The sequence below is a fragment of the Anolis carolinensis genome, chromosome 4 (genome assembly GCF_035594765.1).
Source record: "Anolis carolinensis isolate JA03-04 chromosome 4, rAnoCar3.1.pri, whole genome shotgun sequence".
Classification (NCBI taxonomy): Eukaryota; Metazoa; Chordata; class Lepidosauria; order Squamata; family Dactyloidae; genus Anolis; species Anolis carolinensis.
Window position 1 is genome coordinate 51,163,109 of NC_085844.1, and position 15,999 is coordinate 51,179,107.

The 15,999-nt window shown below is 39.8% G+C and overlaps 1 protein-coding gene across 5 annotated transcripts in view; it reads left to right on the plus strand.

Moving 5' to 3' along the window:
• nol4 (nucleolar protein 4) overlaps positions 1 to 15,999 on the plus strand; it is a 151,228-nt gene that overhangs the window by 67,045 nt on the left and 68,184 nt on the right. For all 5 annotated transcript variants that reach the window (XM_003223511.3, XM_003223512.4, XM_008114894.3 and 2 more), the window contains exons 3-5: positions 7,303 to 7,414; positions 8,340 to 8,452; positions 11,474 to 11,606. In XM_003223511.3, coding sequence (XP_003223559.3) covers positions 7,303 to 7,414; positions 8,340 to 8,452; positions 11,474 to 11,606 — 358 coding nt within the window. The remainder of the gene's footprint in view (positions 1 to 7,302; positions 7,415 to 8,339; positions 8,453 to 11,473; positions 11,607 to 15,999) is intronic.

Genomic DNA, 15,999 nt, shown 5'->3' on the forward strand with positions numbered 1-15,999 from the left:
TGTTTCCTTTTCACCACTCTCTTCTTGGTGATTCACACTGTCAGCAAATGCCATTCTGTACTGAGCTATAGTGCCATTTTATTTGCCCACATACGGTCCTGTACAGTGTATGGGTGGAATGTACAGAAATGTCACTTTGACATTTCTTGTTACATATCAATAGCAGAGGCCAAGTGGAAGTGATCTTGGGATTATTAAAATGATTGAAATAAAGCAAGTTATAGCTGGTCAGTACTAAAGGGTCTCTGCAGTCTTTCTGTAATGAGCTAATATGTTAGGTTACAGAGGGAAAATAGTTAGCCAAGGATAGCAATATTCACAAATGAACCTCTCACATATTTGACTCATATTCAGAAAATCAAGTGAAAATGTTCTGCCATGTAGACAATTTTTCATGTGGGTATCTAAAATGTAAAATCAAGTTCCAGTGAATTAGACAAGCTGTGTACCAATTCAGAGACTTTGGTCTATTGTTTCCCCATGCAAGGTTACTATTCCCCTTGTGTGGATTGAGAATCCAACAGGAATATGTGATTAAAATAAATGAAGCATTCCCAAAAAATCCAGACTGCTAATGAATCTGCAGGAATGCTCAATTAATTTCAATGCAGCCAAATTCTGAATATGCTAATGTGCTGTTAAAAGCATTTATAAGGACAATTTTCAGTCTTAATTTTAATGATTCACTAGCTCAAGCTGGCTGTCAGCAGTATGGCAGTATCCAGTGTAATTGTTCCTTACTGCAACTAGAGTGTGGACTTGTGTCAGACTCAGGATTGATGGGTAGCTGACTGCTATCTTTCCTTCTTCTAGTTTCAGCATGAGCCAGAATAGCAATTGTATGCTGGGAAATAGATCTGCATTCTCTGGAGTAAATTTCAGGCACAAAGGATGAATGCTAGATGGTATATTTTCTTCTGCTGCCTACAGAAGATCCAAGAATGGTGGATGGTATTGTGAACATCCTTTGGTGAATGCTAGGGTTTTGTACTTAGGGGTTTTTCGAAGCAGAATTTTGTGTAACACTTTAGCGGCATAACAGAAAGTATTACCATCTTCCATCTCAGGTGGATGTCCTGCCACCTGAGATCGGAGGACAAGCCTACCACTGTCTTCTTGCTGCTCAAACCATATTTCCACCACCATTACTTTCCAACAGCTGGTGACTGTTCTGCAGATCTCACCCTACTTAGTGTATTGTTCTTGAAAGGAGCCAAAATGCAAGAATTTCAGTTGTGGGAATATCCTGGTTCTGGCTGGAAAATTCAGAGATTCAAATCTCTGTATGTCTCTACATTTGGAAAATATGGGATTTTTTGTTGGTTTGTTCCCTGGTTATATATGTCGGTTCTTGATTGGCTATGTCCTAAAAATATGGCAACTGTTTACTAGAGGGTGAAAACTTTATCCTGGTAAGAGAAACTTCATCCTCAATACGTTTAATGAAGTTTGTGACACATAAACAAAGGTTTTTTCATGTAATCAACTTCCCCATGTTTTTATGATAAAAACAATGAAAAATGGATATGTATAATTCAAGAAGGGAAAAAAGAACGACTCAAACAATTACCGTCTGGTCAGCCTCACATCGATACCAGGCAAGATTCTGGAAAAGATCATTAAGGAAGTGGTCTGCAAACACTTAGAAACAAATGTGGTCATTGCTAATAGTCAACACGGATTTACCAAAAACAAGCCATGCCAGACTAATCTGATCTCTTTTTTCGATAGAGTTACGAGTTGGGTCAATACAGGGAATGCTGTGGATGTAGCCTACCTGGATTTCAGTAAGGCCTTCGACAAAGTCCCCCACGACCTTCTGGCAAACAAACTAGTAAAATGTGGGCTAGACAAAACTACGGTTAGGTGGATCTGTAATTGGCTAAGCGAACGAACCCAAAGTGTGCTCACCAATGCGTCGTCTTCATCATGGAAAGAAGTGACAAGTGGAGTGCCGCAGGGCTCCGTCCTGGGCCCGGTTCTGTTTAACATCTTTATTAACAACTTAGACGAAGGGTTAGAAGGCACGATCATCAAGTTTGCAGATGATACCAAACTGGGAGGGATAGCTAACACTCCAGAAGACAGGAGCAGAATTCAAAATGATCTTGACAGACTAGAGAGATGGGCAGAAACTAACAAAATGAAGTTCAACAGGGACAAATGCAAGATACTTCACTTTGGCAGAAAAAATGGAAATCAAAGATACAGAATGGGGGACGCCTGGCTTGACAGCAGTGTGTGCGAAAAAGACCTCGGAGTCCTCGTGGACAACAAGTTAAACATGAGCCAACAATGTGATGCGGCAGCTAAAAAAGCCAATGGGATTCTGGCCTGCATCAATAGGGGAATAGCGTCTAGATCCAGGGAAGTCATGCTACCCCTCTATTCTGCCTTGGTCAGACCACACCTGGAATACTGTGTCCAATTTTGGGCACCGCAGTTGAAGGGAGATGTTGACAAGCTGGAGGGCGACTAAAATGATTAAGGGTCTGGAGAACAAGCCCTATGAGGAGCGGCTTAAAGAGCTGGGCATGTTTAGCCTGCAGAAGAGAAGGCTGAGAGGAGACATGATAGCCATGTACAAATATGTGAAGGGAAGTCATAGGGAAGAGGGAGCAAGCTTATTTTCTGCTGCCCTGCAGACTAGGACACGGAACAATGGCTTCAAACTACAGGAAAAGAGATTCCACCTGAACATCAGGAAGAACTTCCTCACTGTGAGGGCTGTTCGACAGTGGAACTCTCTCCCCCGGACTGTGGTGGAGGCTCCTTCTTTGGAGGCTTTTAAGCAAAGGCTGGATGGCATTTCCTGCTTCTTAGCGGGGGGTTGGACTAGATGGCCCATGAGGTCTCTTCCAACTCTACTATTCTATGATTCTATGATTCTATAACTGAGGACCATCACCCCATTATTCCCAGGCGCAAGTACATGACTAAACCTGTCTGGACAGATGGCCATGCAGCCTCTGAATGATAGTAGTAATGATGAAGTTCTGCTTCTGGCTTGAAAGTGTCAGTTCCTGTTTGTTAGGGATTTCTCTTCTTCAGAAGAGGAAGGGGAGCAGGAAAGTGTTTATGAATCTGAGGATGAGTTGGAATCTGAGGAGAAGACTTTGCAAGTACCCATTTTTCAGGAGAGATGAAAGGAAACAGAGCAGAGACATCGTTCATTTAGAATAGCTGCCAGAAATGCAGCTGAGTAATTAGGAACTTTCCTAGCAGCTGTGAGGGGACCCAGGGTTATAAAGCAGAAGCAGGTGCAGCCAGCTCTTGCTGGTAACAAACTGACTTTAATGCCTTCGCTCCCCGTGTGCCTGCTCCGAGTCTGCATCTGGATTTATTGCTGTTTCTTTGTCTGAAGTAAGACTGCTATTTGATTTAGGATTGTATCAGAGACTAAGAAGTGCATTTGCCCTAAGACTTCTTTGCTTCCTTTTGCATTATTCCACCGAGTGTGCTGTACTTTATGTTTTGCTGAAGTAAAGAAGTTTTCATTTACTTACCACAGTGTCTTAAGGCTGTTCTTGAAAGACAAAACAGGACACTTTTTAATAGTGTACCATAACTTTGAAAATAGTGGTCCTACTCCACAAACTTAGTTTGTGTGCTACAAACTTCATTAAACATATGGAGGATGACGTTTCTCTTGTCAGGGCAAAGTTTTTGCCCTTTATGCTATTTTCACCATCTTTTCAGGATAAAAGCAATGAGGAACAGATATGTATGACCCAGGAACAAAACCCGTACAAACAATGCGCATATTCGCATTTGCGCACTTAAAAGTTTTTTAAAAACACCGAAATTTCCGGCGGACATCCTGCAGTGGCCATATTGTGGGCTTTGACATCTTGCAATAGCTGCAAGTTAGCACATCGCAGGTAGAAATTCCAGGACCAAAAGGTCTGTGTGCAGACCTGCTCTCAGGTCCTGGGGTTTTTTTTTTTTTTGCCCCTCATGGAAAACCCACAATTTGGTGCTTTCTGGAAGTACCCTAAGTCTTCATATATATTTAAATAGATTCATCAAGCCATTCATTTACTAAGAGCTGCAACTTCCAGAGAACCTAGAAAGTGTGCTTCACTTTGGAGAATGTCACTATTATGTATGACCTGCATAAGAAAGTGAACAGGGGAATTGTGTTCCTGTTGGTTCTGCTGAACCTCTCAGCAGCATTTGAGACTATTGACAATGCTGCCCTTCTGGGTTGCCTTTCTGGGATTTGACTTGTGAGTACCACTCTGAAATGGTTCCAGTATTAGAATTACAAAGTAATAGAATTGGAAAAACCTTAAGAGCCATCCAAAGCATTGCTGATAGTTGTCTCTTAAACCTACTTTCTCAGAAGTAGGCTTGATGACCATCTATCAGGAGGGAATAATCTCAGAATGTGGTACTAGGCAACGCCTGTTCAAACCCTGGGAATTTCACTGTGGGGTCTCTCAGAGTTTAGTTTTGTCCTACCCCCCCCCCCCAATGCGTTTTAATATATTAAATTGCTGAGGGAGATCATGGTGTGGAGATCTTTATTATATATATATATATATATATATATATATATATATATATATATATAACCGCTGCCACCAATGTAAAGATGTTTATTTATGCTGCCACCAAATTATAGAGGTTTTATAATGCTGCCACCAAACGTAAAGGGGATTAATAACGTTTGACACCAGTTTGGGAAGATTCAGCCACTAGCTACTCAGAGAGGAGACCTTTTAAATTTTGTTTTTCTTCCTTCTTCTTGTTTACTCTTGATGGTAATATATGTGACAGAAGTTGAGATGTTTGAAGAACAATAACAAGTTTATTGTGGCACAGAGCTTAGTGGTTACAATAACGTTTCTACTTAGAGGCACTTTGATTAACAGTTGCAAAGCTAGAATGTAATGTTTCAAGCTCCTTAAAATGTCACTTCTTTCTCTACTGCTTTTAAACCGCAGTCACCCTGTGAATTACAATCACAGATTATCTGTTCCTCATCAGGAGACAGACTACCTTAAAATAAATCACCAAACTTATTTTAAACTGACTCAAAAATAAGCAATTGATTCTCCCGGATCCCTTCAACTGAGGATCAGTCTCCACCTCATCAGGGCACAGACTAACTGCTTCTTTTTTAAACCTGCACTTCTCCACCAAAACGGCAGGTGGCTCTGCTCACTTCTCCATGACAACCAACTCCTGAGTGCAGAGATGCAATAACTGAAATATTGACCCTTTTAAAACACAATTAAACATGACATCTGTAAACTAAAAAATTCACACTTCATTACACATGGGTTGGAGTTCAGTCTAACTAATATATCATTGAAATCCAACTATCTCTTCTCCCCATCTGACATCAAGGAACCTTCTTGATACTGAACCAATGACTGTTGTCATTAATGGACTTGATGAAGTACAATCCAGAAAAGACAACAGATGCTCCAAATCAGCTGAAAGGCAGAAAAGGGAATAAGGATTCAGCCTATGATGTTTGGGCCCATACTCCCTGTGAAATCTCAGACTTTCATCCTGGATGGAGCCCTTAGCCTGGATGTCATGGTTTCAGTGATAGCCAGGAGTGCCTTTGTACAGTTAAGACAACTACTGTAGCTGTAGCTCAAGAAATCAGAGGTGGTTATGGTAACACATGCCTTAATTACATCCAGTTGGAACTACTACAATATATTCTACATAAGGTTGCCTTTGGAAACTGGTCAGAAACTTCAAAATGCTGACTAGAGTCTGTTTTAGGAAACATAGAACTCCCATGTTAAAATAGCTTCAGTAGTCACTGGCTTATTTCTCATCATGACCTATTAAGCCCTGTGTGACTGATGTCCAGTCTTTTTGAAAGACCATAGATCTTAAAGCTCTAGCAGGTTTGTATAGGGAAGCTATACAAACCTGCTAGAGCTTTAAGATCTACAGGGGAAGGCTTTATTTAAGTTCCACTATCATTATAGGCTTATTTAATGAGAATATGGGAGAGAGATTTCTCAGTGGCTGCTCCCACCCTTTGGAATTCCAAATTTTGTGCCCCCCCACTTTTTTAACCCACAGATAAAGGCTTTTTTGTTCAAACAAACTTTTAATGAGTGACTGCTTATAGGCAGCCTGTATGTGTGCATGTGTGCACATGATTTATTTTAACCGTGGTATGCTTTTTGATTATTTTCTACTGTATTGTTTTAACCTAATGTGTATTGTTTTAATAATGTAATTATTTTTAAATTATGATTGTTCTGGTTTTAGCTGATTTTTTTGTCAGCTGCCTTGGGTTGCACTCGAAGAGAAAAGTGGCATATAAATGAAGCAAACAAACAAACAAACACTTGGCACTCCCCCCGATATCCATGGATTCTGCATCCTCAGATTCAACCATTCATGGATTGAAAATATTTTAAAATATCCCAAACGCAAAATTTGATTACAGTGTTCCCTTCACTTATCACGGGGGTTACGTTCCAGGACCACCCGCAATAAGTGAAAATCCGCAAAGTAGGGACACTATATTTATTTTAATATGTATACATTATTTTAGTAGTTATACACTATTTTAAGTCTTTATCAACCAATCGTGTGTTGATAAATCACCTCCTTCTCCTCCTGTTGCTGCTTGGGCTCCTTTTCTCTCCCTTCGGCTTCTCCTTCCTCCCTTCCTTAGGCTGTAAATTGTAATTTTTTATGATTTATAATATTCTTTTAGTTTATTGAAAAACCGTGAAACAGCGAATCCATGAAAAGCGAACCGCGAAATAGCGAGGGAACACTGTATGCCATTTTATATAAGGGACACAATTTACTATGAAATTGTATATAATGGGACTTAAACATCTATGGATTTTGGTTTCCATGATAACTCCTGGAATCAACCCCCAGCTAATACTAAAGGCCCACTGTACTGGCCAATCATTCTCTTCAAATGTTTAACAAGGTTTTCTGTCAGGTAAAACTAGATACAGTAAAATGACAGTGATCCCTCCCCTATCACGGCCAGATCAAGGATACATGGATCACATGGAAAAAACCCCTTTCAAAACGTATTTTTATGCTTCTTATTTTTTTTGCTGAAAAACATTTTAGTTGTTCTAAACAAATTCAAAGTGTATTTGATTGGTCTATTTTTAAACATCAAGCTCCTGCTTTGATATGCAGTTTCTTGAAGTTCCAGGTAGCATTTGGTACATGTTTTCATCATCCTTCCATAAGTTATATCATGTATCATCTTCAGAAATACAATGATAAATGCTGTTAAATCATGTTCAGTCAGCTTCTATAATGATGCCTATGTTTTGGTACTCATTTCAGATTTCAGAGACCTATGCCTTTCTACCAAGAGAAGCGGTGACACGATTTCTAATGAGCTGTTCAGAATGCCAGAAAAGAATGCATTTAAACCCAGATGGAGCTGATCATAAAGGTAACATTTGTGGCAAATGGTGGGATATAAAGTAATTCAATTCATAATGACCATTTATATATTTCTGTTTAAAGTGAAAAGTCACAAAAAGTCAATACACTAGAATGGGCCCACAAGCCATCTAAATTTACTGGCCACAATTTAGCTCTGGTCTAGTTAAGGTCCTGGTGATAACCCTAAGTAGCTTGAGACCTCAATAATTGAAGGAGCATCCTCCTTAAGTATAGCTGTCTGAGAACAGGAACCCTGCTCTGTGCTCACTAGTGGGGGCAATACAAAGTGAGAAGACATTAGAGAGGGCCTTCTCAGCTGGAGGCCTGACTGCCAAGGTTAGTTAGTTGTGACAAGGCAAAATGACTTTTTAATTAAATCCTTCTAGGACTAACTTGTTTCAAAGTGTATACATACTTTTTTTTTCGTGTCAGGAGCAACTTGAGTCATTTCTGGAGTGAGAGAATTGGCTGTCTGCAAGGACGTTACCCAGGGGACGCCCAGATGTTTTTTTAAAAACGTTTTTTAAAAAACTTATTTTTGGCTTTAAACTGTTCTAGTTTTGGTTTTAAACATTGTTTTGTTTAACATGTTCTTATCTTGTCTCAGTTATTTATGGTTTTAATCTGGAAGCATTTTAAATTGTTAGTACTGTGTGCTTCTCTGAGATCACCCAATAAGGATGGGATAGGATTTAAAAAATCATACAAACCAGACTGTAGTGGGTAAGGATGTCCAGGAGCAACTTATGTCCCAATGCAGCATGTTCTTCTCTGCAGAATGTTTGGGTATCCCGAGAGGAGGCTGTGGGAAGAGCAATATGGGGCACTGGGAGAAAAGTTTGTTTTTTTACAAGCCTGTGTATATTCACGTAATTCTGTTGTAACCTCTATTATTTTGGAGCATATCTAATATATATTTATTCTTTTAACAGATAATGGAAAACCTCCAACTTTGGTGACCAGCATGATTGATTACAATATGCCAATCACAATGGCCTACATGAAGCACATGAAACTGCAGCTATTGCATTCCCAACAGGATGAGGTAAATATCTCGACTGATTCTTAGTAATCTGGTGCTTGACTCACTGAGTGACCAAGTTGTGGTTCAGGGTCAAGTGGAGATGCCATGCCATGTAGCTGCTTGTGATGTGTCCACTCAGTGGGTTTGTAGCTGCATATTGTATGCCCATTGGCTGGCTGGATGCCTACACCCAGCCAGTGAGGCCTGGATGTTGTTCCACTCTGGTCAGGTGACTGAGTACATAAGGGAGCAATGGACTGAGCCATTGAATATTACACAATATTTTGAAGAAAATATCCCAGAGTGAGAGGACCAGATGAGACCTGATCAGGAATGTGAGGTTAGCAGGGTGGCAGATCCATTCTCCTGTCTTCCCATTTATATTTTGGAGGATTTTATCACTGGGAGCAGTTCACAAGAAAGCTCTAGGGAATTCAGGCTTACTTATCACCTTTTGTAGGGATGACAGTAAATGATGCCATCCCACAGGAATTCTGTTCGATGTTCTATTCTTCTTTGACCAAGCAGTACAATTAGTACGGGCATGTGGTCCAGATCCTCTCATGGCAAAATGTGACTCCTGCTGGTGCATCCCAAGAACTCTGCCTACTAGGTTTAAGGTTCAAGGGATTATGATATTATGATAAAGTCATGTTTATACAGTGTTCAGTAATTATGCAACTTATTATACATAGTAATTTGTGATTGACTGTCATGATGTTTTGCTTTTTGCATTAATTAAAGATGGAGATGAATTTACAGTCTAATTTGCAGTTTCTGAATCAACATTGGGCTCATAACACAGTTATCCAAGTGCACTTTCCTAATTTTCATGTTGGGTCAGAAACTATAAAGCAGATTGTAAATACTTCTGTAAAATTATGATCATCCATCACAAATCTCTGGTGTATAATATCTGTTTAGATCTTTTAATGTGAAGAAAGAGAAATGGAAAGAAGGGAATTTAATTTTGCAATTCCTTCCTTCAGTGGCCTTAACTAAGGAAGTATGGCATACTTAAAATATAAAAATTATAGCCTTTTATATCCATGACCTTTTACATAGTCACTTTGATTTTGACTGCATGAATGTTGGGGAGGGTGACAGAGAAACCGAAGTAAGTGGTGATTACATTTCGAAGTATACCTTTATGTATACCAGAAATATATCTTAGAACGGGTATGCTCAAGTTTTAAAGCAAAACCACTTTATTCACATCATTAGTTGTCTACATACTAAAAATATGGCAAGAAGGATGAGGGTGATCATTTAAATGGGATTAAATTGCATCCCCCAGCCCACAGCTAGCAAAAGCACTTTCATATAATTTTAAAAGGATTCCAGCCAAACAAGGCACTTCAGCCCAGCTTCACAAGAGTGTCTTTGCTTAGATTTATGGGAAACCCTTGGGTCTGGCTCATGCAAGTGGAATCTCAGAATATGCGTAAAACTAAGCATGTTTAATAGCTTTTCTGAGAGTGGGTGTTCTAAGTGGGATTAGTAAAATGAATGCAAAGAACCGTCAATCTAATTATCAGAGAATTAAGGAAGACCTGATCTATAATTTTCCTCTTTTCTATGTTTTTTTAAACCTGAATTTTGAGTGGTATAGCTAGTGGAGGTGAGAGGATCCAATCATATGATACTTAGATTAAGTCTAAAAAATCATGTAATATATTATAGCTATTACAATCATTTTAAGCCACGAGAAGGTGGTAGATAAAAAACCTGGTGTTGTCCTGTTGAAAGGCTTACGCTGCAATTCTATATCCACTTATTTTGGAACAAGCGCTTTGGAAATGAGTGTGATTACATTGGAAATGAAGGAAGCATCCTGCAGTACACAAAATATGAAAGAAGAAGAAACCTTACCGGAGGCAGGCCTAAAAGCAGCCCAGTGAGGACTGTGCATGGGCAGCCCCAAAATGTTTTAATCTTTGGTGTGCCTCTGTGTGTTTAAAACTGGACCCTGCAACAAAATGTTGTCATGTTGAGTGATCCCAGTACCTGTTTCAGTCAGTCATGGCCCACCCCAGCTTATCTCGCTTCCTTCCTCTTGTTTCTCTTTGTCTACCACAATTTCCGCATTGTGTATTGGGTTGGTTTTGAGGTCCTTCCTTTTTGGAGTTTTATTGTTGTTATTAAGGTCTTTTATACCTCTATTGCTCTATGAGTTGAGCTGGAGATTTTCACATAATATTTTATTGACTTTAGTTGACCAACCCATCCCCCCACCAAAACAAAAAGAAACATGGGGAATTTATGTACTTATCTCCCAACTGGAGATGATCCACAAAAACTGGAGAATGGAGATCCAGGTTCTAAGATATGTCAATCCTGAGAAAAATGTTGCAGTTAAAAGAGCTCAACTAATTACAAATTGAGTATATATTTTGTAGAGGGTTGATCTTAGCTCAGTATCAGCATGGAAGTTCTTAATTGGAAAATAGGTTCCTAAATTCCCCATGTATGGCCCACTTCATCTTGATAACAGTATTCAGTTTGAACATGTTTTATTTTCTTTGAGAAACAGAACTTCCAGGGAAGCACTGATATTTTAAAAATGTACAGAATACTTTACCAAGAACAAAAAAAGCTATTTTAATCAATACAATTAGACTAATTTTTCTAACTGTTCTAATTTTTTCAATAATAGAGTGGACATTGTACTATGGTTAGTTCAACTAGCTTGAACTATTTTATTCTGTATTTCTATCAATAGTTATCATAGTAGTTTAGTTACCCATGGAAATTCTACTTGCATTCACCTTAAATCTCATTTCTATAGAATCTCTAATCCTGGGTTCATTTACACACATCAGTTGGATTTAAGTGTATGTCACTGGCTACATTATCCAGTTATTTACTCTTATAAGATCTCTTAGTCAAATTAAAAGAATCAAAGCATTTGAGGTTTTCTGTCCTGTGCTGAACAGCATCTAGTAATTGCATGGTAAGCTCTAATTTACCATGAATGCTATGCCTGGAAAATTATCTTGACATTTCTTAATATGCTTGTGTAACAGAATTCTATATTTTTAGGATGAAAGTTCCATAGAAAGTGATGAATTTGATCTGAGTGATTCCACCAGGATGTCTGCTGTAAACTCTGACCTCAGTTCAAATCTGGAAGAAAGAATTCAAAGTCCACAGAATCTTCAAGGCCAGCAAGATGGTAAGTTTAATGTTTAACTAATGAAGCTGAGTGTTCTTGATTGACTCTTTTTTTTAAAAAAATTAATTTTCAAAGGTGTGTGATTTTTACAATACAATTGCTATTTATTTTGTAGTAGCTATAGTACCGTTTTGGGCTTTAAAGGTCAAAACCAGCACCTTAAATTGGACTTGGAAACAAATTGGCAGCCAGTGAAAGTGCTGTAGCAGAGGAGTTGTGCACTCCCTTGGTTCACCATCTGTGAATAGCCTGGCTGCTGCTCTTTGGACTTGTTGAAGTTTCTGGGCACTCTTCAGGGGCAGCCCCACATAAAGCCCTTTACAGTAAACTAAGGCACGGGCCACCATGGCCAAGTCTGGCTTCTCAAGGTACGGTTGCTACTGGCGCTCAAGTTTTAATTGTGCAAAGGCTCTCCTGGCCACTGCCAAAACCTGGGCCTTCAGGTTTAGCAATGAGTCCACGAGGACCCCCAGACTGCGGACCTGTGATTTCAGGGGAAGTGTTACCCCATCCACCACAGGTTATCACCCTTTACTCTGGTTGCCTTACGACTGACCAGGAGGACCTCTGTTTTGTCTGGATTCAATTTCAATGTGTTTGCCTTCATCCAGTCCATTACAGGTGACAGGCATGGGGTCTGAGCTGCTTTCTTGGCTTTTGGTGGAAATGAGCAATAGAGTTGGGTATAGTCTCTGGACAAGACGACCCAGCCAGGCGACCCAGAAGGATACCATGATTGATGGTATCGAAGGCTGCTGAGAAGTCCAGGAAGATTTACAGGGACACACTCCCCCTGTCTAATTCTCTACATAGATCATCCACCAATGTGACCAAACCCATCTTGGTCCCAGAGCCAGGCCTAAAATCAGACTGAAATGGATCTAGATAATCTATTTCATCCAGGAATCCCTGGAGTTATGAGGCCACCACATGCTCCAGAACCTTTCCCAGGAAGGGGAGGTTGGAAATTGGGTGGTAATTACCCATTACAGACAGTTCCAATAATTATTTCTTTAGTAATTGTCTTACTACAGCCATTTTCAGGCTTGAAGGAAATTTGCCTTGGCTGAGGGAGGCATTTGCCACACTAATTACCCAGTCAACCAATCCCCCTCTGATTTGTTTAACCAGGAAGGGCAAGCATCTAGAATACACGTGGTGGGTCTCGCTTCTCCAAGGATCCTGTCCACATCCTTGGACTGCACCAATTGAAATGAATCCATGAAAGCTCGACAAGCAGGCACTTGAATTACATCTGCAGACTGTATCAATAGAGACATCTAGATCAGAACAGATCTGAGAGACTTTATCTGCAAAGAACTTTGCAAATTTTTCACAGTGAGCTGCAGAGTGGTCAGAGGACTCCACCTGAGAATCAGGATGAAGAAGCCCCTGATCACCTGGAACAGCTCCACTGGGTGGTTCCTTGAAGATACAATGTTGGCAGCTGCAAAAGATTTCTCAGCTGCCTTCATTGCTGCGGAGTAGGACTTCCAATACACTATACACCGTGTTCGGTTGGATTCGGTGTGAGTTCAGCACCAATGTCGTTCCAGTCTCCTACACATTTTCTTCGTCACCGCCAGCTTCATGTTATATCATGGAGGTGATTTGGCTCTGCTCTCTGTAAGGTGACGTTCAGGAGCGATTGTGTTTACTGCCCTGTCTACCTCTGTATTCCAGAGGTTTCCCAGTGCTTTGACAGAATCACCTTCCATGGTGGTAGGAAAATCCCCAAGAGCCGTCAAGAACCATCTGGATCCATAAGCCTCCCTCCTAAAGTGAGGACCATTTTAATTGGTCCCTCACCCCTGCAGAGGTTCAGAACTGCAGTTAGTCTAAACCTGATCAGATAATGATCAGTTCATGACAACAGAACTTTAGATAGTTCCTCCACTCCACCACCATCTTCATCCCATCATGTGCAAAAGATCACGTCAAATGTGTGTTCAGCAGCATGGGTGGGGCCAGATATGACCTGGGACAGCACCATGGTTGTCATGGCAGCCATGAAGTCATGATCCACTCTCAACAGGCTAGTCTCAGCATGGACGTTGAAGCCCCTTCCCCAGCACGATTGCAGAGTTTGATAGATCCCTGAGAAAGGGTTTAGTCAGTTTGGCTGGATTATGAAGCCATTAATAATATAATAATAAGTTGGAACAGGCTAGAACAGACCAGTTTATAAAGACCACAATAGCCACAACCTCCTCACATCCCTTTCTCCTCTCTCTTAGGCTGAAGCTGGCACTTTGTCCTCCACCAAAGGGATCCTTTGATCCCTAGAATGTTGGACGGAGGCGTCTTCTTGGGGGGTGGGGGGTCACAAGGTAATAGATTAATGCGAATTCCAACTTCACACCCGGCCCTTAGTATAGGTCCTCTTACTGTGGCGCCATGTTGCAGAGATATTTTTTTAAAAATGATGTTAATTTTTTATGTGACAAGTTTTATTGTTAAATATTTTTGTAAATCTTTTAAATTAACTATCTCTGGAAGTTGCCTTGGCACCCACTATTCATAAAGGACTCTGGGAGGGCAGTTTAGGAGAGTGAAAAAAATTGACTGAGCAGGAACTAAGCGGATGTAGGGTTAGGGGCTTCCCAAACACACATTGTAAAAATTGCAATGGATTGCAAATAAATGTGTTTGCCTGTAAATAAACCAAATAACTGGGGAAATATACTGGAATCTCAGTATGACAGAGCAACATATGTTGGGAACCAACATGTGTCACATCAAATATATTGAGGTGGAGCATGTTGGCTCATATGTTCATTTGTGTTTTTGCTTTTCCTAATGTTCACAGCTTTACTTACAAGTGCCCTCTTATGCAGTGAGTGAACTATATTTTGTAGGCTCTATGTAGACATTCAGATAGATATTTGGAGAATGGGAAAGGAGCAGCAATCTCTACTGTCCTACTTTATGTAGAGTTTATAGTATATGAACATGAAAGTGGTGCACAGGAATGGGATGCATTGTTGAAAGCAATAAAACGTTTGGGCCTGTGTATCTAGTATATGAAGGTATAATTCATTTACTTGCGGAAGTGTAGTCTGATAAGACTAGAGGTTAGATAGTTGCCCAAGGTAGTATGCGTGTAAGGATTAAAAATGAAAAGAGGAGTATAGAAAAGGGCCTGCTGAAGATCTGTTTGTACTGATAATTTTCCAGGCATAGCATTCATGGTAGATTACTGCCTAATGCCATAGGATCCAACCTGTGAAATTTTCCAGTCCCCATTGCTACAAAGCTGTCTTTGTCAAAGATAGGACTCCCAATATACGCATTTCTGGAATCTCATCCTTAGTCTTTGACTGCCCTCTTTGCGGCTTCCTGCCCTGCTTCCCTAAATTAATTCATTCTGATAGTCTCCTCAAGCAGCATTCCAGTTTAGCAGCTGGGGCTCAGCTTCTGTTCTCGTTGTTCCTCAGGGGGTTTCAGCTTATGATATTAGTATGCCAGAGCCACCAGTGCTGCCTCAAAGTAAATCTAAAAGGAGAGTCTGTAAAAAAAAATCCTACTCTGATTATTGCCCCTTTTAATGGAAGGCTATTAGATCTACTATATAAATATTTTTGTTAACTTAGGCTGCAAACCTAGATGCATGTACTTGGGAGTAAGCCCTACTGATCTCACTGAGACTTATCTCTAAGCACACATGTATTAAATTCTGATTCTAACTGTGCTTTCTAAAGACAAACCCCAGGAAGGAGTATTCTTGAAGATAATTTCTTTGAGTTGATTAAGATTAAGAAACAGAATCTGGTCATGTTTACAAAAAATGCACATATCTTCCTAGGGGTGCAGAGAGTTCTTGCTGGCTCATCTAGTTTATGACCTACTTCTTTTCTGATTCCTTGTTAGAACAGGTGCAGCTTATTGACTTCTAAAAACCTACAAAAGAAGCTGGGTTGACTTTTTAATTTAGAAGGGACTTCTATAGATTTGAGAAAAATATTCAAGCAAAGGATCCCATGAGTATCACAATTGCAAAGAAAGCTAAACTGAAAAGGAATCAAATATAAATACTATTGAAATCAATAATTGTATGAAAGCTATGACATATTTTAAATCAAATCAAATCAAATTAAAAGAGAATGGTGATACTTCATTTTATAAAGCCTTACTGATACCGCAATTCCAGATAGGTTTATAAGTGGGTGAAAGTGTGTTTAGTCCTGTGTCTATGAATATGATCCTGATACCGAATTCTAAAGTAATGCAACTAAAAGAAAGATCACACACATATAAGCCAGAAATCGCTTTTTAAGAATTAAGAATCAAGTAATGCCACACTCAAGAAATATTTTTGCTGATAGCAAAGCCACAGTGGCTTTCAGAATTTAAAGTGGATATTTAGGCAACTTTTCCTCTTCACAACACCAAA